The following is a 24,836-nucleotide window of genomic DNA, read 5'->3' on the forward strand; positions in this document are numbered from 1 at the left end:
CTATTAATGTTCTCTGTAATCTTTATTACTCAAAGGTTTACTGTGTGAAGAAGATGTAGATGAATGCAATTCAAATCCTTGCCTGAATAAAGCAGTCTGTGTTGATGATATTAACGATTACCATTGCTTGTGTGCAAAAGGTTTCACAGGTCAGTCTATTTTATTGACAACCCTGTTAATATTTCATATGGCTCTCAATATGTTGTGTATTGTCTGCAAGATCTTCCAAAAAGAGAAAATTTCAACTTTCCAGTAAAAAGGGTTAAATAGATAGGGGTTATCATGTCTGACTTCCCTTCTCAGGTTAAAGAAGACATCTATGATGTTAAAAAAAAGGACAATATTTTAGCAATTAATTTACTATATTAGCAAAGTTAATTCTTCCGTCTCCAGCAAATTTATTACACTGAAGGATTACTTCACTTTTTTAAAAAAAAATTTGTTTGACTTATTAACTTGTTTTCTTTTCATCTTCATTCTTTTTAATATGTCAGAGCCTATAAAGTTCCAAAATTGCCTGATGCTGATGACACCTGTACTTATTCCTTGCCTTCTCAGGTACTTACTGTGAAGCAGAGATAAATGAATGTCTTTCAAATCCCTGCTTCAACAAAGCTACCTGTGAAGATCAGGTTGGAGGTTTCCATTGCAAGTGTTTACCTGGATTTATTGGTGCTCTGTGTGAAAAAAATATTAATGAATGTCTCAGTAGACCTTGTAAAAATGGAGCCACATGCAGAGATGGAATCAATGGTTATAGGTAAAAAATGCATGCATTAATTTCATTTAATGTAACACTATAGTAGCTCTGAAGATATATATGTTTAATAAAGCTAATAAAATGTATTTGTTTGCTTGCTTAAGATCCAACATAGCAATCCTTTAGGCCCTGAGATATAGCAGAATCATTGCTTTTGAAGTCTTATCTCCTTACTTTAGTCTTCATAAATGAACTCTTCCTTTTCTCTTATGAGTATCTGCTTCTATAAATGGGCATGTATCCAACACCATCTGGTGCCTTAATCCATGGATTGTGCTGTGGTCTCTACTGCCTGAATCTAGATCCATTCTTTATCCAGTTCCTTCACATTCTAGGTTATTTTATTTTCATTTTTATTTATTTACTCTGGTCTATGTGCCATTCCAGTCGCAGCTTACACTCCATATACAGTAATTGAGTTAAAAAGTCTACCTGCTGCCTAACTGTAGGCAGAAATGTAGAAATGTATTGGGAGAATTTTTGCTGGATTTTTTTTCTCCACAGTCCTTGGCTGGGTTCAGCCATTTTTTAACTCAGTCTTTCTTTTGCCAGCTTCTTCTCTACATCAGACTTGGTCCAATTCTGTTTTGCTTTCAGAGAGTTATCCTGTTGACAGACAGACAGACAACACAGGGTCCTCAGCCCCTTTCTGCTATCTCTTTCCAACATTCCTTTGGGTTGCAAAGTATAAACAAGATCCACAATTGCCAGAACTTGTAAGCATTTCAAATTCAGACTCCACAATTGATCGCAGGTCTTATTTTTTTCAGCTTCTTACCTACTCAGTCTTTGGACCTTCTTACCTGCTCAAGCTTTGCAGTTTTCCTCATATTAGTCCTTCATTTCACTTTAGTAACTTACCTTGTATTTTAAGCTAGAATGTAATTGTTCAAACTATAGTAAACAGAATTCTTTCATTTTCTTTTGTCTTCTCAAAGGTGTCACTGTGTTACAGGATATGCAGGGCCCCAGTGTGAAGTGAACATCAATGAATGTGAATCCAATCCCTGTGAAAATCAAGCAACCTGCATGGATGCCTTGAACTCGTACATTTGTAAATGTCCTCCTGGCTTTACAGGCAGCAGGTGTGAAACAGGTACTCAGGATCAAAGTATTAGCAAACAATAACAAACGTATCTTGGCAACAATTCTGCAGACTTGCTGAAACCAGATGGCTCCCATGAATATAGCAGACTTTGCAAACATTGGTATAAATAATCATTTATACAATTCAGCATTGAAGTCAGTCATATATAACCAGTATAAATAACTACATTAATTCAATACTGAAGTCAATCATATATAAAAAATAATACCGTGAAAAAAACATGTTTTGTATGCTTCCCAAAGATGGGCAGCCAATAAATTTAAATAAATAATAATAATAATGTTTAGTATCTTACTATTCCCCAAGTTGCAATTTCATTTTCTACAAAGTTACAGAACTTCAGTATTTTCTCTCTCTCTCTCTCTCTCTCTCTCTCTCTCTCTCTGTTTCCTCAAGTACTTGTTAATCAGCTGGAAAAGATTGTCTTCATTCCTTGCTTTGTGCCAATGTATTGTATCACCATTTGTGGCCAAATAACAAATTATTTAAAATAATATACATAGTCATGAAGAAAATCAATCCTTGTGGTTGTTAACAGTCAACACTGACTTGATGGTACACAGTCAATCAATCATAAACTTAATATGTCTTGGCTTTGGGGAAGAGAAAAGTTGATTGTCAATACAGTAACTTTTTCTCCTCACCAGAGCATATTAATTTCCTTCTACCACCCTTTGTGGTATCTTGAATGGGAAAAATAAACTCTAATCTGCTGTCATGAAATACTTTGATTCATTAACTATGTTGAGATCCATTGGAATCCAAACATATGTTTCTCCTAATAGACACAGTTACAAACATAGATTGTGCAACAATCCTTATGTAGTTTCCTGTCAGCCTTGTAAGGTAGTCCAGGCAAGAAGCACACCTGGAAGTACTAGGTCTAACTTTATTGTAAGGTTACATTAACAGAATCTTGCAAGTCTGAAAGCACATCTCGTACCCCCCTCGCCTTTGCAGTCCAAGGAACTAGGGAGGTTCCCTTATGAGATGTTTGCTATGCCCACATTCCTGCTGTGGGCTAAGCTGTATCTTATCTGACCATTGCCTAGTCTGTGGCTCTTCTTCCTATCTCCCAAGGCCATTCCCACATACCATCATATTCCCCACACATCCTCAGTATCCACCCTAGAGGTCCCCAAATCCCTTACAGCAGACAGGGAAAACAGGAGGCAGTCCCATTGCAGAAGTAATCTCCTGTTCATGTAACCTTGGATTCTGCTCATTATAATAAACTCCTCCTTTCCTTATTATCTAGTGAAAAGTGTAAATCTCATTAAAATCAATACAACTTAACATAACCATGTTGATTTTAATTTAACTTAATAATCCTTACTTCCTTATAGATTCTGCCCAAGTTCTGCTTTTGTCTCTAGTAAACCAGGAGAGATGGGTCTGCTTAACTCTTGCATACAAGATGAAACAAATGCAAAAAATAAATGTAAAGAACAAGCTCAAGCATTTCAGTTGCCACGTGGTAATGCTGTGCACTGAGGAATGTCAACATCTCATGATAGCACTAGAGATTTGAGCTCAGATGGTTCTTGGCCATCAGGGTTAACAGTCCAGTTTTGTGATATGCCTTCTAAGGCTCAAATATCTTTAGATAGAAGAATATTGGCTATTTCACATTGGACAAAGGAGATTTCCTATACAGAATCATTTTTACAGAAATTTGATGCTTAGCATTTTCTTAGAACCAGCCTATACTGTTTGTTTAACATGCTCTGTAATTGGAAAAGTAAGAGTTCCCCAAGTTCTGTCTTGCTTAGTTTAAAAATAAGCATTTTCACAAAGAAGCACATGCTGTGTTGTTTCTGTGTGTCCAGAGTCACAGGCATTATCTCTCCGGGTAAGGAATCTTCCTGTATTGGCCTTCAAGGACAGCTGAGGGGAGGGCATGACATTGTGCCAGAGTAAAGGCTCTCCAGTGTTTAGGCACTTTGAGTTTAATTAGGTATGCCATAGTGGAGGCAGAGTACCTGTTGGATTCATTGGCAATAAAGGTTGGGGACCTGGCTAGTTCTGATCGGTGCTCTGTGTCTGCTACATGCTGTTTAATGAGTGCTTTGACCTGATCATATCTCATGCTGAGTAGAAGACCTAGAGAGAAGCCCAAGGATGAGATTTTAGTTGCCACTGCCTGTTTCCACGTGGATTGAAAATCATCACTCATAGTTAATGGAGCAAGGCCAAGGGGAAAGAAAGGATAGTCTGAGCCAATAGTTGAGTATGGTCACCCACACTCTAGCCTCCACTTTAATGAAGCCTGTCTCTAGTCTCAGGGCAGCATTAGAGACACAATTTTGGACTTGAAGGGCTGATCTTAGAAATTTGGATTGTGCAAGTTCTAATGGTGCAAAATCGGAGAAGGGGCCCAGCTGGGCACCATAAAGAAGTTGTGCTATTGACTTATCAAAGAACTGAATATTTGTCCTATGTGTTGCAGAGCAGTCTTCTGGATTTAATCTGAACTTTGAAGTCTCTGGAATCTATGGCTACGTTTTGCTTGATGGTGTCCTCCCCTCACTCAATGAGATCACGTGCGCATTTTGGATGAAATCCTCCGATACTACAAATTATGGGACTCCAATTTCTTATGCAGTGGAAAATGGAAGTGACAATGCATTTTTGATTACAGATTACAATGGGTATATGAAGTAGCTACAACTTCCAGACTATGGTTGGGGAGAAGAGGCAAACTGTATTTTACTGCTTTATCAACCTATCCTCTTCATAGGTTACTAGAGCTTGTTTTTCACTGTGTTCAGTTAGAGAGTAGAGCATTACGCATTTTATATTCAGCAAGTAAGGAACCTATAGATTTGTGAACTATTTCTCTAGTCCATGCCGGTAGAGGGAACTCTACCATAGCTTACAACTTACTCCACCCTGCATGGCCCGTCCAAATCCTATTGGCCTTTCTCTTTTTATTTCCTTTTTTCTTCTTTTTCAGTTGAAGTTCAGAAATGTCAACAATCTCAGGCCAACCATCAAATTTTGCTTCGTTACATTCACTCTTACTTTATAATGAAGCCTTTCGAGCTGTTATTTGAGATATCCCCATTAGAGTATTAACTTTGTCGTGCAGCTGAGCTGTTTCAACCAAGTCACTTCCCTTTTTTTCTCTCTCTTCTGATATAGATGGGTTCTGTATGTTAATGGGAAGGAAAGTATTACAGATTGCCCTTCTGTGAATGATGGCAATTGGCATCATATTGCTGTAACTTGGGCAAGTGCAGACGGAGCCTGGGGAGTGTATATTGATGGAAAATTATCTGATGGAGGCAGTGGCTTATCTGTAGGAACAGAAATCCCTGGTACGTCTCCTTTCATATTTATCTAGTTATATTTATTTGCCTTGTTATTTTGAGACATTCTGACTGAAGGGATGTAAGATTCAGGTCTTATACATGGTCAACATATTCTAACAATATTAATGAGCTGTGTAACAGTATATTAGTGCCAGTATATTGTCACTAGCATATATACAGTACTATATACAGTACTGATAATAGGTAGTTTTACTCTATGCATTTATTTGTGTGAGTGAACCAGTATGAAAAATGTAGTATCTGAGACCAACTCAAAACCAACTAAAAAAAACAAGTTTGTTCAAGAAGATCTCAGCATCCTATGGAGAATGATGTCTTCAGAGAAGATTCAACACGTTATAGGAGATACAGTTTTGGCTCAGCTGCAGTACAGGAGGAAATGCTGTGGGAACGGGCTTGCAATGTGAGGTGATCACTTTCCCAGTGGTGAGAACTCCCACCTTGTCTCACCTCCCAGCTTGGCTCTTCCCTAATTCTGCACTATCCTTTCTACTGTACCCTGCCACACACACACACGCACACACACTGGAGGGAATGCTGCTGGGCTTATGGGGCATACTGATATGCAAGATCAGCATTAGTGAAGATGGACATAGGGCAACATAAAAATGCTTCAGAAGGTTTGGGGGTGAAACCAGTCACTATGTGGAAGTGCTCTTATTAACTTCTTTACAACTAGTAGTGAACTCATGTATGACCAGGAAGCAATGTATTTTCTACTTATAGGAATTATCTTACACCCAGCTTAACATATTACAGGTCTGTAATATTGTAGGCCTATTCAGACCAACACTGAAAGAATGACAGTCCGAAGCCTGTGTAGATTTAGCATTTCAATAAGGAGTAAAGAGAGACATATGGTTTGCATTTAGTCCTTTATGAGGATTTCAATACTTTGCACGCAACTTACAATGTAAAAAAAGGAATCATATGTTATAGGCATAATGATATGGCTGTTTCCCATGCATGTACTGTCTGTCCACTTTGATCTGTCGTAGGATACAGAAGGGAGACAGATGATTATCCCATCTTTTGTATTTCAAATTGCAACACATTCGTCTAATTTTATATAATTAAACATGAAGGCATCCATTCCTAACCACAGATTATATCAAAATAATCAAATATGTGTTGTGATGTCACAACACAAGCTCCAGCCTTCCATATTCATATTGCAATGACACAGGCAAGTATATAAGGGGTGGAATTTGCATCACAAAATTTCATTCTTGCCCCCCTTATTCTCCCCACGGACTTCTATGATTAAATGAATGAATTGTGAAAACTACATCTGAAGAGTTTGACATTTATATTTATATACAATGCCTACATCTATATACTCTGTCCCCCTCGGCGATCTGCCTTACAGTATGAAGTTGCTCCTAGAATAACAGAGTGCTGAATTCAAGTTCTTATTTATCAAATGCAGTAGCTCCTTCTTATTTTGTTTTCCATGTGAATAGGTGGAGGTGCATTAGTCCTTGGACAGGAGCAAGATCAAAGAGGAGAAGGCTTTAATCCAGCTGAGTCTTTCGTTGGCTCAATTAGCCAGCTGAACATTTGGGGTTATGTTCTGCCTCCTGAACAGGTAATATATTGAGTCTAACTTGGTTTTATTGAAAGTTCTTTTTTATTAAAGCTGTCTGCTGTTGGAGGAGAAGATTGGAACATAGGTGACAATAGCCAAGTTTTTTAGTTATATGAATTATATAAAACTAAAATTAAATACAGATTAATCAGTAAAGCAATTTATGAAGAGTCTTCAAGGGGATGTGCCCATGCTGAACATCATTCCAAACAGAAAAGAATGATAGGCCTTTTCCTTTTTATTTATCTTTTCATGAAGCATTCAATTGTACATTCTCTTGTGGCAGAAAATTATCTGCCAATTTCTGTGGCAGAACTTGATCACAGAGGTCTTGATCACGAGATCAGCTGTGGCCCCTTTGACCTGATGGAAAGTGATGGCCGTCATTGCTGCACTTCTGAGCAATAAGAGGGCCTCTCATTAAAGTGGGTCAGAGCAGGTAGCAACCCCTTGCCAACCTTGGCTGAGCTCAGAAAAACTTTGAAAAGCACCTCCTATTTACATGGAAGACCATTAGGCGGTAGGCTAGGTTAGAAGTGAAAAAGCTTCCCAGAAGAAGGCAGTTACAAACCACTTCCAAATACTGTAGTTGCCAAGAAAACTGAATTAATATGTTAATCACTATAGTTACCTTTTATATAAAAGGTATATAAAAAGGAAATGTAGAACAGCTTAGTTTGTTTAATTTTTTAAAATCCTTTTGCTATGGTTTCATTGTGGATACATAGACACATTTCATCTTAGCAACTTGTGTCTCTGTACAGTACACCTCCTTCCAATAAATGGAGGTCATCTGGTCTTTGTTATCAGCAAACACACTAAAACAATTATTATAAAATATAGTATTGTTGATACATCATCCTAGATTTTAAAATACAGTGAAAAGCTGGGAGCAGATATACTTCCTATATTTTTGGAGCCACCCAATAGTTTTATCAATAACTGTCTTCAGTTTTACAAAACTTTGAAAAAATGACAGATTGCTATCACAGCAGGACCTCTATGTTATTTTTTCTGGATACTTGAAACAAAATTGCAAAAGTCAAGGACCTAGAACTATTACAGGTAGTCCTCGAGTTACAACAGCAATTGAGACTGGAATTTCCATCGCTAGGCAATGTGGTCATAAAGCGTGATGTCACATCACCACATTGCTAGTGGCGGTAATCCATGCAGGCCCCATTCTGTTACCATCATTAAGCGAGGATCATGGATTATTAAGCAAGCACCACCTCACAACTTCCTGCTGGCTTCCAACAGCCAAAGTCAGTGGGGAAGCCAGCAGGAAGTTGCAAGTCCCAGGTGGCTTGCAAGCAGGCCAGCAGGCAGGTAAGTGGCTGCTGCCAGGTGGGAGAGGGAGCAAAGGGGTGTATAGGTGGCTGGGGAAGTACAGTGCAAGTGCAAAAAGGCTCGAGGAAATTTATCAGGGAATTTGTTGCCAGTTTTAGAGTTTTTCAGACATATTCAAGATTGAAAACTGCTACAAAGATATCTGAATGGAAAAATGTTTTTGTCTGAGCATTATTTTGTATTTTGCGTTTGCTTCCAGCGAATTGGTAACAACACAGACAAATGCATTTGTATCTTATTCTCTCCTAAACTCTTAGGTGAAGTCCTTGGCTACATCTTGTCCAGAGGAACTCCAGAAAGGCAACGTATTAGCCTGGCCAGATTTTCTTCCTGGGGTTGTTGGAAGAGTGAAGATAGATCCCAAAAGCATATTCTGTGCTGGTTAGACCTTTTGTTCTCTTTGAAAGCCTTAATAGATGTTGCATTCAAACCATGTTTGGGAAAATTGTGGCACTGAATGAAAGGTTTCCAGAAAGCCTCAGAGAGAAAATCAGTAACGAAAGTTACTTCTCCTGCAACAGGCACCTATAATGAAAGAGAAAATCAACAGTGTTGATATTGCTGACTTTCTCTTACAACAAGGAACATATGGTATATTCTAGGACACGTTCTTAATTCATGAGACAATAATGAATGGCCAATATTCCATATGGAAACAAGAAACCAGTCATGTTATACAGTAGAAAAATGGAAGACAGATAGAGCTGTTAAGGGCAAGAAGATTTATTAATATATTGGCTTTTAGAAACATAGTTTAATATGTTAAAGGGAAGAGCTTAAAAGCATTCTAAGTATTACTAATAACATTTTAATATAATTCACTCCCTTATACAGTTTGTAGTAAATAATTATATGTGAACATGTTTAAGTTAAATCTTTGTTAAATAAGCTACTGTTTAATTTCTAATAAATTAATTAAAAGAGCATAAATTATGAATAAGATTTTCTATTTTGCATATGTGTTATTCAAGAATAAATTATAGTATAGTTGGTTTCATTATTTCAATTGTTCCTGTTAAAAAACTATAAAATGTATCCTGAAAATCCTTTTGTCATTCCATGTTCTTATATTTACCAACTTTGCTGATTTGTTATTTTTAGCAACTCTCTAACACTAATCATTTTATTAAAAAATTGCCAAAATCACCTATAGTACACAAAGTCCTCAGAGCAGGCTCATCAGGGAAAATAATTCCCTAATAGTAGAAAACTTCAAAAATTACTGATACTATTTCTGAGGCATGAGGCTAGAAATGCAATTATCCCCATGGCTTGCACAGATACATTTGATCATTGAATGACTGGAACATTCAGTCTTAATTCCTCAGATTCCAGTGTTGTGTAATAAATGTTCACTGGGACCTCAGGCAAAATATTTATGGTTTCCTGCATTAAGAATGTTGAAAGCCTGAACTTTAGGACTAGGTCATAAGGGAAATATTTCCTGGCTTTCATGAAACAATAATTTCATTTTTTCTTGATTCATTATTTTGTTTTTATTATTGTTGTTGGATTTTTTGTCATTTTTAAAATATAAACATTGTTTTAACTTAGATATTGAAATGTAGAACATTTCCAACTTTAAGACAGCTGTAGAAATACTTATAGATTTAACTAGATAGCTTACTCAGTATAGTATGGAGAACTTGAATGATGAGTACAGAAGTGCAGGACTTAAATTTGATTGTTGTTTGTAAATATTCACAACTCAGCCATGTTTCCCTTACTTCTCCCCCTCCACATGGATAAAATATAGTGCCCTCAGAATCTTCCTTCTCTGACAAATGAAATGATTATTTAGCAGTTCAGTATACTGTAATTTCATTTTAATGGACTAATGGAGGGGGGGGAGTCATGAATATTTGTTAAATAAGTACATAATTGTGTCATGTTACATTATTTGCATGGTCAGTACCCAAATAGCACAAATTCTGTTGCTTATAACATCACACAAATCATCATAGAAATTGGGTCTGTTGCCTGCAAAATCCATTGTAAATCGAAGTTTCACTGAACCGTGATGAACTCCAGCTATTCCATGGGGATACTAACAAAGCATGTAACACAGCCATTGAGTATTGATCATGCTCTTAGATGTTATTTACATGCATATATATGAATTGTTTTATGCATACATGTTGATTTGTTCACAGATTGTCAACCTTTAGAAGGTTCCATTCCCCATCTGAAAACTTCATCAGCTATTTTAAAGCCAGGATCAAAAGTCTCTGTCTACTGTGACCCAGGTTTCCACATAGTGGGAAATTCTGTCTTGCACTGCCTAAATTTAGGACAATGGACACAACCTCTTCCACATTGTGAAAGTAAGCAGCTATTCCTAGCAGTTTTAACTTCAATGTATACTGCACTGTTGCTCAGAAGTTCCTAGGCCTGAGTTTAAAATTTTCTGATATGGAAGTCGCTTAGTGATATCCACAAGGTACTTCTTGTATTGTTTTCATATAACCAAAATTTATTGTTAGTTTGTAGAACAAATTTGCTTGCAAATGTATATATAAGTTAGATGGTCCATGAGATGAGGTGTTATTTTTATTGTTGGGTACTTATTGGATTTGTTCTTTATGACCATTGTAGCTTTTTTATGCTTTGTTGAGACTGTGTTCATAGTCTTTTTAATGTGTTGTTAGCAAATTTTGGAAAAGCTTTTTGCATTGTTTTCACATAACCAAAATTTATTGTTAGTTTGTAGAACAAATTTGCTACTACAATTAGTAGAGAAGATGAAATTCCAAAAGCAAAGAAAAACACACAGCACACGTTCTTCTCTAGATTGCAGCCTAGTATTCATACTCATTGAAGTTTGTACAATTAATCTAACTAAAGATAGAACTACATTGTGTCAGGAATTAGGACATAAGCTCATGGAAGCCATTTGAAGAAGAGTTTAAATATGTCTCATCCCCTAAAAAGTTTATATGTATATTTATATACTGTTTGGGTACAGGAATTAGTTGTGGAGAACCTCTACCTTTAGAAAATGGATTTTACTCTGCTGAGGATTTCTTTGCTGGAAGCTCTGTTACCTACCAGTGCAACAGTGGTTATTACTTGTTGGGAGACTCAAGGATGCTCTGTACAGACAACGGAAGCTGGAATGTTATTTCACCATCTTGCCTTGGTAAGTCCACACAGACCACATTGTTAATATCAGAAGCTAAATCTGTGCTTTCCTGTCCAGTCCTAAGGACTTTGTGACCATGGGTGACCACAGGAGGACAAGTGACATTTTTTGAATCATGATATCATTGTGCAAAATGGGGCACTGTATATCATTTGCATCATGCCATCACTGACACAAGTTATACACTTAATGTAAGTGGCGCAGTGATGCCATGATTCATGTTATGTTATTGTGGCTCGTACTTGTGACTCAGATGTGAACTAAATCTGTCCAGTTAAGCATAGAGCCAGGACCTAGATAGGTTCTTTAGATTTCTTGAGTCTTACATGTGCCATAGGATTTATAAAAGCACCTATCTGAGCTGCTGTTCAGGTGTACAAAGCTCAAGTTCCCTTTGGCATGCACAATTTGTGGGTCTTTGGATTCTACTAGAAAGGGATTATCATTATTTATTAATGTATGGTCCAAGACCGAACCAACAAACATTAAAACATATACAGCCATTTAAACATTTATATGTATAACTTACCTAGAAGCCAAAAACAATCAAAGCTTTGGGGAAGGCACCAGCCAATTCCCATAGCCTAAAGCTACAGATAAAAAATCGCTACCACCCTACATACATTTAGATATCGGTAACTTAAAAGGAAAGCAGTGATCTCCTTATCATAAGAGAAATAAAACTTTGTAATAATAAGCAGTGATCTCCTTATCATAAGAGAAATAAAACTTTGTAATAATGGGCTTATAAATTTTAATTCCCCTTGTGGATAGAGTAGACATTTAATAGAACATGGCACACAGATTCAACCTCTGTATCTGAACATACATTTTTTATATGGGAGGTTGAAATATCTTCCAGTTATTGCTCTAATGGGTAGTGCATCAATTCAGGCCAGAGAAAAAAGCTTATACTAGACACCAATGATGGGGACCATTCTGGTAGGAAGAGGTATGTGGTCCATCCTGCTCTTCTTTCACATATGTAGGCTTATATATTTCAATAAAAATTTTGACAGAACTTGGATAGATAACTTTCAAGAATTGCTGACAACAGAAAGAATACATGTTTGCATTTTTGTCATCACTCAGAATCTGTCTCAGCAGTTTCTCATAAGTTTTATTATATGCTCATAAAGTACCATGTGTAGTTTGTACAGAAAGAAAGAAAAGTGCAGGCATGTAGATTTTTTTCACAGATTGTTTTCAATAGATCTTAAAGTAATGAGCATCGTAATGAGCATCTCTGTATTTCCGTGAGGGAACAGAGCCAGTCTCATCTCTAAGACACTGATTTCTGGACCACCAGTGGTGATATTACCAAGACGATTATGAAGCTAGTGCCATCAAGTCATATGGCATTGCAGAGAATAATAAAAAGACAAGATAGGCCAGCATTTTAATCAGGATGGTCTAGGAAATTAAAATGACAAAGAAGGAATAGGTAAAGATAGCAATGGATGAATGGGAGCAATCACAGATGCGGTTTGGTTCAAAGTAAGAACTAGAAAGAGCAGCTACATAGTTGGACTGAAGTTTACATAAAGTGACAGAGAAAAATTAGCAGCATTTGGTATGTTCTGTGAGTTCCACGCATAAGAGGCAGCGAAAGAGTATAGGAGGAGACTTTTAGGAGATTATAAGTATACTCTGGAATGAAAAAGACTCAGGGGCAGTTGGAAGCAGAGCAGGAAAATGAGGGGAAAGAGGGTAACATTTTTTAGTAACATGAAATGCTATATTTGTTTATAGATGTTGATGAATGCGCAGTTGGTTCATACTGTGACTCCCATGCTTCTTGCCTTAACACAAATGGATCCTACATATGTACCTGCATTCACCCATATAGAGGAGACGGCAAGAAATGTACAGGTAAAGGAGCAGGAGTGCAGAGCAGTTTGGATGAGCATAAGGAAAATTGCCCAGCTTGTTTTCTGTAGAATCACAGTAGAATTTTAGCTCTAGGTTAGTCCTCCTATTCAGATCCATCACTGAGATTCCAGATTACCAGCCTCACAAAGTCAGTAGCATAATATGCATAAGCTTTAAATGGAGCTAGATTAAAGATTTTATTGAGTAACATTTGTACTAATAATCCTTTATAAAGACTATATTAAATCATATTTTTCTTGAAACTAAATCAAGGTTTTCTAAAAAGATATGGCCTATTTAATTAATTAATTTATTTATCACATTTATATAGCCACCCATCTCACACAAAGCGATTCTGGGGGGCATACAACAACTGAATAAAATAACCAATAGATAAAAACAATCATCCCAAAAGATTTTAAAAAGTGATTATTTAAATGCAACATTATCAAAACATTAACATTTTAAAATATATATTTATTTAGTCAGATCTGCAATGGATAAAATGAGAAAAAACTCAAACCACTAAAAAGAAGAGATTCAAGCATGAACTGGCACACAGCAGTGTGTTGGGAGATATGAGAGGGGTCTTCCTGTTGAATATGGCAATTTCTCATCAAGTTCTTCCCCTCTTCCTTCATAACAGGAAGTGTGTCGGGTCTAGCCCAAGGAACTCCAGGAGATCATGCAGAATCAATCCAGCAAGGTTTATTAGCTACAACCCCTTAACAAGAATCTTCCCAGAATGAAACCAGTTCCCAGGCTCAGTCAGTTCACACCAATGGAATTTCTTAGGGAGATGCCAGTCTCCTCCGCTTATCTCTTCCTCGCTTCTCTGGAGATGAGAGCACATTCTTTACTCCCCTCCCACCATTCCAGTCCATCACAAAGTGCTACTTACTTGGGTTTGGGCAGATGCCACCAGAGATGCAAAAATCCAACTGCCCATTCTCAGGGCACCTGTATGTGGAACCTGGCTCCCCCCTTTCCTTCTTGTTCTTTTCATTTCACACAAGCAGCTACTTGTGGTGAAGAACTGTTTAGTCAGATACCATTGTTTCCAAGCAGATTCAAACATAGTAACTCCTCATTGGAGCACGGCTAGGAAATAAAATGTGCTTGTTAGTTTGGCAAAGAGAGAGAGAAAGAGAGAGAGAAAGAGATGCTTTGTGCTCACATCACCATTCTGTCCATGATTTCCTTCACTCGACCAACAATTGATAAATAGGAAGAAGTGCGTATTTCACAAGAATGTTCTTACACATATTATGAAATGAGAGAACTTTACATAGTGCTTCTAATATTGGTGGCAGTATTCATTTCACCAAAACATTTTAATTAGAAAAAAATAAATACTATTTTTCAGGTGTTTTCCCATTGTTGTTGTTGTTTAGTCGTTAAGTCGTGTCCGACTCTTCGTGACCCCATGAACCATATTGCGCCAGGCCTTCCTGTCCTTCACTGCCTCCCTGAGTTTGCTCAGTTTCATGCTCATTGCTTCAGTGATGCTATCTAACCATCTCATCCTCTGCCGTCCTCTTCTCCTTTTGCCTTCAATCTTTCCCAGCATCAGGGTCTTCTCCAAAGAGATCTCTCTTCGCATTAGGTGGCCAAAATATCTGAGCTTGAGCTTCATTATCGATCCTTCCAATGAGCAATCAGGGTTGATTTCCTTTAAGATTGACTGGTTTGACCTCCTAGCAGTCCAGGGAACTCTTAAGAGTCTTCTCCAGCACCACAGTTCAAAGGCATCAATTCTTCGGCGCTCGGCCTTTTTTATGGTCCAGCTCTCACAGCCATACATTACTACTGGAAAAACCATAGCTTTGACTATGCGGATCTTTGTCGGCAAGGTGACGTCTCTGCTTTTTAATATGCTATCTAGGCTTGTCATAGCTTTCCTCCCAAGGAGCAAGCGTCTTTTAATTTCATGGCTGCAGTCTCCGTCTGCGGTGATCTTGGAGCCCAAATAAATGAAGTCTGTTACTGCTTCCATTTCTACCCCTTCTATTTGCCAGGAATTGATGGGTCCAGATGCCATGATCTTAGTTTTTTTAATGTTGAGTTTCAAGCCAGCTTTCGCACTCTCCTCTTTCACCCTCATCAAGAGGCTCTTTAGTTCTTCTTCACTTTCTGCCATTAGGGTGGTATCATCTGCATATCTGAGGTTGTTGATGATTCTCCCTGCAATCTTAATTCCGGCTTGTGATTCTTCCAGCCTGGCATTTCTCATGATGTACTCTGCATATAGGTTAAATAAGCAGGGTGACAGTATACAGCCTTGTCGTACACCTTTCCCTATTTTGAACCAATCGGTTGTTCCATGACCGGTTCTAACTGTTGCTTCTTGGCCCGCATACAGATTTCTCAGGAGACAGGTAAGGTGGTCTGGTATTCCCATCTCTTTAAGAATTTGCCACAGTTTGTTGTGATCCACACAATCAAAGGCTTTTGCATAGTCAATGAAGCAGAAGTAAATATTTTTCTGGAACTCTCGTGCTTTCTCCATGATCCAGCGAATGTTGGCGATTTGATCTCTAGTTCCTCTGCCTCTTCGAAACCCAGCTTGTACATCCGGTAGTTCTCGGTTCATATATTGCTGAAGCCTAGCTTGTAGGATTTTGAGCATAACCTTGCTAGCATGTGAAATGAGTGCAATTGTGCGATAGTTTGAGCATTCTTTGGCATTGCCCTTCTTTGGAATTGGAACGTAAACTGACCTTTTCCAATCCCGTGGCCACTGTTGCGTTTTCCAAACTTGCTGGCATATTGAGTGCAGCACTTTAACACCATCATCTTTTAGTATTTTAAAAAACTCAGCTGGAATACTGTCATCTCCACTAGCTTTGTTGTTAGCAATGCTTCCTAAGGCCCACTTGACTTCACTCTCTAGGATGTCTGGCTCAAGGTCAGTGATCACACCAGCGTGGACATCAGGGACATTAAGATCTTTCTTGTATAGTTCTTCTGTGTATTCTTGCCACCTCTTCTTAATCTCTTCTGCTTCTGTTAGGTCCCTGCCCTTTTTGTCCTTTATCATGCCCATCTTTGCACTAAACGTTCCTTTTATATCTCCAATTTTCTTGAAGAGATCTCTAGTCTTCCCCATTCTATTGTTTTCCTCAATTTCTTTGCATTGTTCATTTAAGAAGGCCTTCTTATCTCTCCTGGCTATTCTCTGGAAATCTGCATTCAGTTGCTTATATCTTTCCCTTTCACCCTTGCTTTTCGCATTCCTTCTTTCCACAGCTATTTGTAAAGCCTCCTCAGACAGCCATTTTGCTTTCTTGCATTTCTTTTTCTTTGGGATGGTTTTAGTTGCTGCCTCCTGTACAATGTTACGGACCTCCGTCCATAGTTCTTCAGGCACTCTGTCTACCAAATCTAATCCTCTAAATCTATTCATCACCTTCACTGTGTACTCACAAGGAATATGATCTAAGTCATACCTGAGTGGTCTAGTGGTTTTCCCTACATTCTTCAATTTAAGCCTAAATTTTGCAGTAAGAAGCTCATGATCTGAGCCACAGTCAGCTCCTGGTCTTGTTTTTGCTGTCTGTATAGAGCTTCTCCATCTTTGGCTGCAAAGTATATAATCAATCTGGTTTCGGTATTGACCATCTGGTGATGTCCATGTGTAGAGTCGTCTCTTGTGTTGTTGGAAAAGAGTGTTTGCTATGACTAGCTTGTTCTCTTGACAGAACTCTATTAGCCTTTGCCCTGCTTCATTTTGTACTCCAAGGCCAAATTTGCCTGTTATTCCCATTACTCCTTGACTTCCTACTTTAGCATTCCAATCCCCTATGATGAAAAGGACATCTTTTTTTGGTGCTAGTTCTAGAAGGTGTTGTAGGTCTTCATAGAAGCGGTCAACTTCAGCTTCTTCAGCATCAGTGGTTGGGGCATAGACTTGGATGACTGTGATATTGAATGGTTTGCCTTGGATACGCACTGAGATCATTCTGTCGTTTTTGAGGTTGTACCCCATTACTGCCTTTCCCACTCTCTTATTGACTATGAGTGCAACTCCATTTCTTCTAAGGGTTTCTTGCCCACAGTAGTAGATATAATGGTCACCCGAATTAAATTCACCCATTCCCGTCCATTTCAGTTCGCTGATTCCCAAGATGTCGACGTTCAATCTTGTCATCTCATGTTTGACCACATCCAGCTTGCCTTGGTTCATAGATCTTACATTCCAGGTACCTATACAATATTGTTCTTTACAGCATCGGACCTTCTTTTCGCTTCCAGATACATCCACAGCTGAACGTCCTTTCGGCTTTGGCCCAGCCGCTTCACTCTTTCTGGAGCTACTTGGAATTGCCCTCCGCTCTTCCCCAGTAGCATATTGGACACCTTCCGACCTGAGGGGCTCATCTTCCGGCGTCATATCTTTTAGCCTTTTAACATTGTCCATGGGGTTTTCTTGGCAAGGATACTGGAGTGGGTTGCCATTTCCTTCTCCAGTGGACCACATTTTGTCAGAACTCTCTGTCATGACCTGTCCGTCTTGGGTGGCCCTGCACGGTATAGCTCATGGCTTCACTGAGTTACGCAAGCCCCTTCGCCACGACAAGGCAGTGATCCATGAAGGGGGTTTTCCCATACCTTTTTGAAAAAAAACAATAATGACCAGAATAATAAGTCTTACCACCTAATAAATATAGTCAAGATTATGGCCTATTTTCCCTATCTGTAACTTCATTCTATAACAGAAACCAAAAACACACATGCAGAAGTAGACATGCATCACAATTTGTATTGTCTGCCTTGTGTTTTGTCACTTGGATTATGAAAATTGTCATAGATTTAACATAGATAGCTCTCATTATGACACAGCAATGGCAAAAAGGCAAAAATATGCAAGCTTAACAATATGACCTGATTTAAGTAAAAAAGTTATGTATGAATTGTTACTAGAATAGCATTGAACATAGTAAGTAAAATTTCTCATAGTGAAAGGTGACCAACTTGCAGTATTGGTATAAATCCATGTAAAGAAAAATGTGGATAAAAGTTTGATCTGAAGTGTTCTTCAAAGGATTTGATGTGTACATTCCTGTGCTCTTGTGACTGGGCTTTTAGCCCCCTAAGTTGCCTACTTCAATGTTACGTGATTTGTTTTCATTTTTAAGCACATGAGCCACACCTGATGTCAATAAGCTCTGTTTTACCTTATATCTGATTCCAAAGAACCAGTAAAATGCAAACACCCAGGAGATCCTGAACATGGTCGATCGCATGGGGTCAGCTACAGCGTTGGTAGCGAAATCAGGTTTTCATGTGAAAAGGGCTACCAGCTAAAAGGAGTGAGTCAAGTGATATGTTTGGAATCTGGGGAATGGAGCCATCTGATACCGTTCTGTGAAGGTATTTTTTGAATACCTATTATGATTGTACAGACAGAAACCAAAACGACCTGGGTTAGGCAGTTGAGCATAAAATGTACAGGAATTGCTTATTCAGAAAAAAATGTTCCAAAACATGGTACTTAGGAGTTCACAGATTTCCTTCCATAGATACCACTACTGGGTTAGTAACTTAAAGAGATGTTGTTACTGTTGATAGAGACTTCCAGGGCTATTTGCAGCCGTGACTATTTAGTTGGAGACATATCAGTAGTTCTCACTTAAGGTGGCTGAACAGCCATTACTTCTCATAAAAGGGAAATATTCTTAGGACATTCAATGGAGTGCACTTCTTCATGGTGGTGGAACACAATCATATCTGAGATTGTGTAAAGACTACTGGATATTGGACATCTCTGTTGCATTCCAGAAATGCAGTAAGAGTGAAATTCTTTCTGAATCTCTGTGCAACCTACAAAGCTTTTTGTTCCAAATTTACCTTCTAATAGTATAAGATTTATCTGTTCTCCAACTATTTTTTATTGGCATTTAGCATAATTGCTGTTTTCCTTTTCTTGGGTATAGTAATGTTACAGCATATTTATTTTGCATAATCATGGTGATTTTTTAAAATCTGATTTTTTTTCCTTCAAGCTATTTCCTGTGGTATTCCACCCATTCCTAAAAATGGTGCAGTTGATGGCTCCAAATTTACATTTGGTAGTAAAGTAACATTCAGGTAGGAGATAATTATATCTGGAACCTGTTATTTGGCAACAAATATGGAAAATACTAAATAATAATTTGAAAATAATAGAATATGGAGTAGTCTGTTTAGTCAATCTTAGAAATACCATAAAATAATAATTTGAAAATACTAAATATATTCACAGTACAAAAAACTTTGAAGTGTATACTGTGGAAGTTATTGGAAAAACTATTGCTTCCATTTGTGAAATTATCAATTCATATATTTTGTATTTTGGAAGAAGCTGGACATTAATACTTGCACTGGGTTTTTTTCTCCCAAACAAGACAATACACTGTATGCAAATGAAATTATATTGCTGTCATTGAATATGAAATATTTTAAATGTTTTAAATGTTACCTGTTTTGAAACTATATATGATTGGGCATGGATGGAGAAATAAAAATATTAAATAGTGTAGTGTCTTTTATAAAATATTTAATATTCTACCCCCATTGACACCAAAATATTGCAGTTTGGCAAGTAAACTTTTAATTGTATTCGTTATCTATCTTTGACATAGTATAGGTAGTCCTTGTTTAACAATGGTAATTAGGACCTCCAACTCCATCACTAAGTGATGCAGTCATAAGGCATGACATCACGTGACCATGCTGATCCTGTGGTCATATGATCACCTGAGAGTCCTGTGGTCATATGATCACCTTTTGCAACCTCCTGCTGGCTTCCCCATTGACTTTGCTTGTTGGAAGCTGGCAGTGAAGATCGCAAATGGTGATCACATGACTTCAAGATGCTGTGACTGTCATAATTGCGAGCCAGTTGCCAAGAGCCCAAATCACAATCATGTGAATGCAGGGATGCTGCAACAGCCCCAGCTACGAGGACCGGCCATAAGTCCCCTCATTCAGTGCCACTATAACTTCAAACAGTCACTGAACGAGTGGTCACTGGACGAGGACTACCTGTATTCTATCCAGGTTTCATGCAGTGCTATCTGCCCAACCTAGATTTCGCAGAGAATTGAAATTAAACAGTTAATAATAATCACATGATACTTACCTTGTGCTTTATTTTGCTGTGGCAAGAATTAGGGAGGAGATGGTAGCCTTTATCCTTGTTCTCATGTATTGCTTGCACTACAGCTGGTCAGAAATCTGGAAAAGTGGGAGGGCGGAGCTGGCGTTGCGGCGATACGGCGGGCGATCCTGGGCTCCCAGGATCACAGTCGATATCTCCTCCCCTGGACGGTCCCGATGGACCTAAGCCGTCCCGTAGAGATGGCGATCGCAAAGGGCGCGTCCCGCGGATCTCAGGGACGCCGCAAGTCCCAGATTGATCCCGGGAGAAGCTCTTGAAGCCGGCGGAGGAGAGGCAGCCAAAATGGCTGCGAAAGCCGGGACAGCTCCAAAGGAAGAAGGAAGAGAGGGGTGTCAACTGGGTGAGATGGACTTTTACTATTCAACTATTCTTAGAGAACACCTTAAGTAACTTAAAGAGATTTTTAAAAGTGAAGAAAAGTGGATTAAGCGGCGAGATTGAGCCTTATAAAAAAAAGGGGGGGAAATTTTTTTTCTTTTCAACTTTCCCTTTTTAGTGGAATTGGCAAGATGTTTTTCTCTTAAAAAAATATATTTTTAACTGGATTGGCTTTTTCTTTTTAATACTCAATAACTCTTTATCTTAAGCCTTTTTTCTAAGATTTCTTTATTGTTATAAGAAATTTATACTTTTTGATTTTGAAATGGGGAAAGTGGAGTTAAGAGAAAGTAAATGAAAGAAAGTTGCACTGCCATCTAGAGGCTCGACATATTGCTTTTTTTCTTCTATTGTGACGCATGCTCAAGGACCCTGTGCTTTCTAAAAAGATAGTGGGATGTGCATGTTTATACAGGTGCCATCCGTAACTATAAACAAGAAAGTGGAGTTGAAAGCGATTTTGAAAATATCAAGATGGAAAGTTTGAGCTAGTCACAAGAGCCCTGATTATTGGCAGTAGCTCTTCTTTCTGCTAGAAGCTCTGTTTTGCTCTCCGTTCCCCCCTCAGTTGGATTTTTTTTAAAGAGACTTAGTCTTTTCCCTCCTCTTCTTTTTTTTTTTTCTCTCCTCTTGCTTTTTTTTTTTTTTTCTTCTTATTTTTGGCAAGAACAAAGATAAAGAATCCTTTGACTCAATGAAGGTTTATCAAGATAATAAACTATACGAGAAACACAATGCAGAAAAAGATCTTTAAACTATTGAGGATGACTATAAAAAACTGGAAGAAGAGCTGCAGAAATTCCCGCAAAAAAAAAGAAAAAAAGATATTAAAGCTAAAATGGACTTAATTAAACATAAAACGGGATCAATGGAAAAGGAAGAAATAGTATAAGAAATCAGAAACTTTAAACAGAATTATTGTGAGGCTTATAAACTGAGAATTAAAAGGGTTAATCAACTGATAAATGAAGACGGACAGACTTGTTCTTGGCACTGAGGGTGAGAAAAAGATTATAATGGAAAATCGTACTAAGAGAATGCACAAAAAGAAGAAGTAAAACAATATTGAAAGAAACTACTTCAGATGTTTAAAGAAAAAACAAGGGGAATACAACAATGATGGAACTGACAGAAGCTTCAAAAAGCAGAATGTTTGAAAGGACATTTATTATTGCTTTCTCTTATCCAATAATATAGAAAAAGGAATAAACAGCTAGATATTTTGGGATATTGAATGAAAAGGGTGAACTCAAAATTATGCAAGCGCTGGAATAAAGTATAAATCTGAGATATATAGTTAAAAATTGTATTTGATTGTAAATGTTTCAAGAGATTAGACTAAAATTTATACATGGTTGAATATAGTAACATAGATTTTAAACTAGAGACATTTTTGTTGAAACATGTAGTGAAGAATCTGGTTAGAACTGTAACTCGGTTAGAACTGTAACTGATATTGTAACTGATACTGGTTAGAACTGTAACTTTTAAGAATTGGAAAAATTAAAAAGTACTTATGCAGGAGGAAGTTATTGAAAATTATGGAATGTGCAGAGATGAGTTAAATTGAGATTTGAAATTAGAGTAAGAAGATAAGTAATTTTATATGACACTGAGAAAATATAGTAATGTAATGGATTAGGAAATTTTATAATAGAAATTTGATATTAATTATTATATATATACACATATAATCGATAGATGAAAATGTATTACTAATCCTATTGAAAGTTAAAATTTCTTGTAAAAATGATTCTATAGATTAGCTATGAATGATTAATAATTGTTAATTGATAAGTATACAAGTATATTTTGAATAGATGATATGAGAATTTAAGATTATGAAAGGGGCACCAACGAGTTGGTAACTGGTTGACACACGGTATAAAATGGAAGATGCTTTTTTTATGCCTTTCTATGTTTTTGTTTGTTCATGTATGTTTTGTGTTTGTTGTAAAAATAAAAAAATATTAAAAAAAAAAAAAGAAATCTGGAAAAGTGGAAAGCATGATAAACTTTTCAAAACAGAATTGCTGGCTATAGAGCTTTATGTTTTACATAATTAGAATAATAGCGCAGTAATTTGTACTTATAAATTGCCACATTAGCGGCGATCTCATTTCACTTACAGCTTTACATCTGAGAAATTGAGCTAATACAACAGGAGAAATACTGTGAAACAGTCATGTACAGTATATAGTTACACTTACTTTCTTTGTCTAACTACAGATGTGCTGAAGGATACGTTTTAGTGGGTGAAGCAGAAGCAACATGTCTAGCGAATGGCAGATGGAACCATTCTTCCCCGTTATGTGAATTAGTAAAATGTCCCCTCCCCAAAGAAATAAAGAATGGAAAATATGTCATGAACGGTGTGACGTACCTTTCTAATGTATCCTACATATGTGACGTGGGGTACAGGTAATCAGAAAACCAGAATTCATTTGATATATACCATGACTTTGATAAAATTGCAGAAGAAAAACTAACATGTACTTATGAATTGAAAAAAAGATATGCCAAATGTTCTGTATAGAACTTGGACTGTTTTTTGTTATTTGGTGTTATATATTATTGCACATTGGAAGGTTATATGAAATTAGTCATATTATTAACATTTACTCAGAATTCAAACTGAAATTTAGAAAGTCTCACTAGGAAGTCTTGAAATGTGGATCAAAGCAGTCCACATCCTAAATTCCAATAAAATCTTAATGGTTTCTTAATGTTTATCTCATTTTGTTCAATTTATTATCCACTCCAAAAGACTCTGTTGCATTTGAAATCCAGAACAGTCTGAAACTTTGCAATGGAAAGTTTTCTTGTAAACATAATGATTGAGATGTTTTATATGTAACAGTAGTAAAGTTTATTGTTGTAACCACAAGTTGTAACACAGGCATAATGCAGGATTCATAAACCATAAGCCCCCAATTAAATGTAAACATATAGCAGTCTTTAAAGTCTATCCCACTGTTACAACACTGTTGTAACTAAAAACTGTATAACTTTAATCCTGAAACTACAGGATTAGAAGTCTAAAAGATCTGACAAGCACATATTTCTTTCTGTTATTAAAAGGTAATAAAATTAAAATGGCCACTTGGTAACTGATACAAGGGAAAACATCCACCATCAAAAATGTTATACAATCCACTTTAGAACCCATAAAGTTGTCTATAAACTGCTTCAGTGTTTTTCTTTGGGTGGTGTTATAACATCCTCCACCTGACCTTAAGTTCAAGGATAAAAATGCTGTGTTATAGAGACCTTCTAGAATCTGTCTTCAACACTGAGGACATAGGCAATGAAAGCTAGTCAATACCTTCAGTAATGGTGGGTTGTCAATAGGGAATAGGTAGTGCAGAAAGAATTGTTGACTTAAAGTTAAGATACAGAGGGAAAGCAGTGAGCATTGGACCAAGGCTACAACCTGGCTAGCATCCACTCCAGGATGCAGAAATCTTTGCCCTACTAGATGATTCATCTAGACAGCACAAGGAGTACATTTGCATAATAGGGGATAACATAGTTATCCACTGAATCCCTTCCTAGTAAAACATAAGCTTTAACTAGATGTCCATCTGGGAGGCTGGTAAGTTTGTTTGTTAGCATGTGTATTCTGTTCAGCTTCAAAGACACCAGGCTGCTAACATCAGACAATAAAAACATGAGACTAGTAATAATATTGTTAGAAGCCATAAAAGGAGTAATAAAAGCTCAAAAACCATATCACGTGTATAAGGCTTAAAAAACCAATCCCTTCCATTCATCTTAATCTCCAAAAGCTCCCTAAAGTCATCAGATATTAGCTGCTCAGCAAAATGACAGGCTTGTTAGTAGCCTACAGATTTCTGCAAGAAAGGGGCAGCCAGCGGTGATGTGAGAGGAGTAAGGAGTCAGACTGATGAAAGCAGGGTTGCTTTCTGCCATAGATGTAAAGTTAGAGTGCAGTTCAATCCTGGAAAGCTGTCTGTCCATATTTGTTCTGTCAAACTTTTCCCGCAGTCTAAATCTACTGAAACAATCCAAGGCTGATGAAATAGCGATAAATGCACAACGTAGAGTCAACCATTGTGCTACTACTACTGAAAAGCCTGCTTCTTGTGGAGGGAAAATATTCATGGTTTCTGCCCAGTCC

At 37.4% G+C, this 24,836-nt stretch overlaps 1 protein-coding gene across 5 annotated transcripts in view; it reads left to right on the forward strand.

Annotated features, from left to right (window-relative positions):
• The window catches only part of SVEP1 (sushi, von Willebrand factor type A, EGF and pentraxin domain containing 1), a 136,313-nt gene that overhangs the window by 66,980 nt on the left and 44,497 nt on the right, over window positions 1–24,836 (forward strand). For 4 of the 5 annotated variants that reach the window (XM_088130016.1, XM_088130014.1, XM_088130011.1 and 1 more), the window contains exons 23-35: window positions 36–149; window positions 559–760; window positions 1,699–1,856; window positions 4,318–4,519; window positions 5,013–5,188; window positions 6,667–6,791; window positions 8,399–8,522; window positions 10,295–10,465; window positions 11,107–11,280; window positions 13,036–13,155; window positions 18,352–18,528; window positions 19,161–19,245; window positions 22,925–23,116. In XM_088130016.1, coding sequence (XP_087986142.1) covers window positions 36–149; window positions 559–760; window positions 1,699–1,856; window positions 4,318–4,519; window positions 5,013–5,188; window positions 6,667–6,791; window positions 8,399–8,522; window positions 10,295–10,465; window positions 11,107–11,280; window positions 13,036–13,155; window positions 18,352–18,528; window positions 19,161–19,245; window positions 22,925–23,116 — 2,020 coding nt within the window. The remainder of the gene's footprint in view (window positions 1–35; window positions 150–558; window positions 761–1,698; window positions 1,857–4,317; window positions 4,520–5,012; window positions 5,189–6,666; window positions 6,792–8,398; window positions 8,523–10,294; window positions 10,466–11,106; window positions 11,281–13,035; window positions 13,156–18,351; window positions 18,529–19,160; window positions 19,246–22,924; window positions 23,117–24,836) is intronic. The other variant, XM_088130015.1, reaches the window with a different exon arrangement.

The sequence above is a fragment of the Python bivittatus genome, unplaced genomic scaffold, assembly GCF_059951505.1.
Source record: "Python bivittatus isolate LINGU-HERP-01145 unplaced genomic scaffold, Pbiv_v1 ctg000850_np1212, whole genome shotgun sequence".
NCBI lineage: Eukaryota > Metazoa > Chordata > Lepidosauria > Squamata > Pythonidae > Python > Python bivittatus.